Raw genomic sequence first — 1,631 nt, forward strand, 5'->3', positions numbered from 1 at the left:
GATGGGTATGAGCAAAATATGTTTGGAAACAATGCGGGGGATGGGTATGAGCAACAGGGAAATAGGTATCATGATATGGTTACAGATGCATTGCATGAAGCTGCTATTCCTGATAGTAGTAGGGAAGAACCTAACATAGACGCACAACGATTTTATAATATGTTAGACGCTGCCAATGAACCCATCTACGAAGGATGTAGAGAAGGGCTTTCTAGATTATCACTAGCATCTAGGATGATGACTATTAAAAGTGATCATAATCTAAATGAGAAGTGCATGGATTCGTGGGCTCAACTCATTAATGAGTATTTACCAGAAGGTAATCTTGCTGCTGATAATTTCTATGAAATTCAGAAGCTAGTTGCCGGTCTTGGTCTACCATCTGAAATGATTGATGTATGCATTGACAACTGCATGATTTACTGGAAAGATGATGAAAAACTGACGGAATGTCGATTTTTTCAAAAGCCAAGATATCAAGAAACCACATGAAGGAATCCTGTGCCGTACAAACGTATGTGGTACTTACCCATCACAGATAGATTGAAGCGTTTGTACCACTCAGAAAGGACAGCCGCGTCGATGAGATGGCATGCCCAACATTCGGTGAAAGATGGCGAGATTACACATCCCTCAGATGCAAAGGCATGGAAACACTTTCAAACCGTATATTCCGACTTTGCGAGTGAGTTTAGGAACGTTTATCTTGGCTTATGCACGGATGGATTTAGTCCATTTGGTATGTCTGGAAGACAATACTCTTTATGGCATGTCATCTTGACGCCATACAACCTCCCTCCGGAGATGTGCATGCAAAGAGAATTTTTGTTCTTGAGTATTCTAGTGCCTGGTCCAAAACATCCAAAGCGAGCACTTGATGTTTTTTTGCAACCTTTGATCCATGAGCTGAAGATGTTGTGGCATCATGGCGTGCAGACATGGGATTACTCGCAGCAACAGAACTTTAATATGCGTGCAGTGCTTATGTGGACCATTAGTGACTTCCCCGCATATGGAATGTTATCGGGTTGGACCACACATGAAAGATTATCATGTCCACATTGTATGGATAGGACAGATGCTTTTCAGCTGAAAAATGGGAGGAAGTCATGTTGGTTTGATTGTCACCGTAGGTTTCTTCCGCCGCATCATACATATCGTAAGAACAAGAAATTGTTTAGGAAAAACAAGGTAGTGCATGTTCCTCCCCCAGTAATGCAACCAGGAGCATCTTTGTTAGAGCAGATTGATTATTACGGTGCTAAGGAGACATGTAAAGTTGGAGGAAATTGGCACACTCCACCTAACATGCCAGATGGGTATACGGCATCTCATAATTGGCATAAGAAGAGCATATTTTGGGAGCTTCCATATTGGAAGGATCATCTCTTAAGGCACAACCTTGATGTGATGCACATAGAGAAGAATGTTTTTGAGAATATCATGAACACTCTTTTGGATGTGAAGGGAAAGAGTAAAGATAATTTGAAATCGAGGTTGGATTTGCCAGAGTTATGTGCAAGACCAGAGCTGCATGTGACAAGAGAAGGAAAATTACCAGTTCCGAATTTTAGATTGTCTGGGGTGGCGAAGCAAAAGTTGTTTGACTGGGTAAATTCTGATGTAAAGTT

General features: G+C 41.4%; 1 protein-coding gene across 1 annotated transcript in view; it reads left to right on the forward strand.

The window, feature by feature from the left end:
* The first annotated feature begins 18 nt into the window (after window positions 1–18).
* The window catches only part of LOC106314786, a 4,010-nt gene continuing 2,397 nt past the window's right edge, over window positions 19–1,631 (forward strand). Inside the window, exons 1-2 of the mRNA XM_013752606.1 lie at window positions 19–451; window positions 539–1,611. Of these exons, the coding sequence (XP_013608060.1) occupies window positions 19–451; window positions 539–1,611 (1,506 nt within the window). The remainder of the gene's footprint in view (window positions 452–538; window positions 1,612–1,631) is intronic.

The sequence above is a fragment of the Brassica oleracea genome, chromosome C9, assembly GCF_000695525.1.
Source record: "Brassica oleracea var. oleracea cultivar TO1000 chromosome C9, BOL, whole genome shotgun sequence".
Lineage (NCBI taxonomy): Eukaryota > Viridiplantae > Streptophyta > Magnoliopsida > Brassicales > Brassicaceae > Brassica > Brassica oleracea.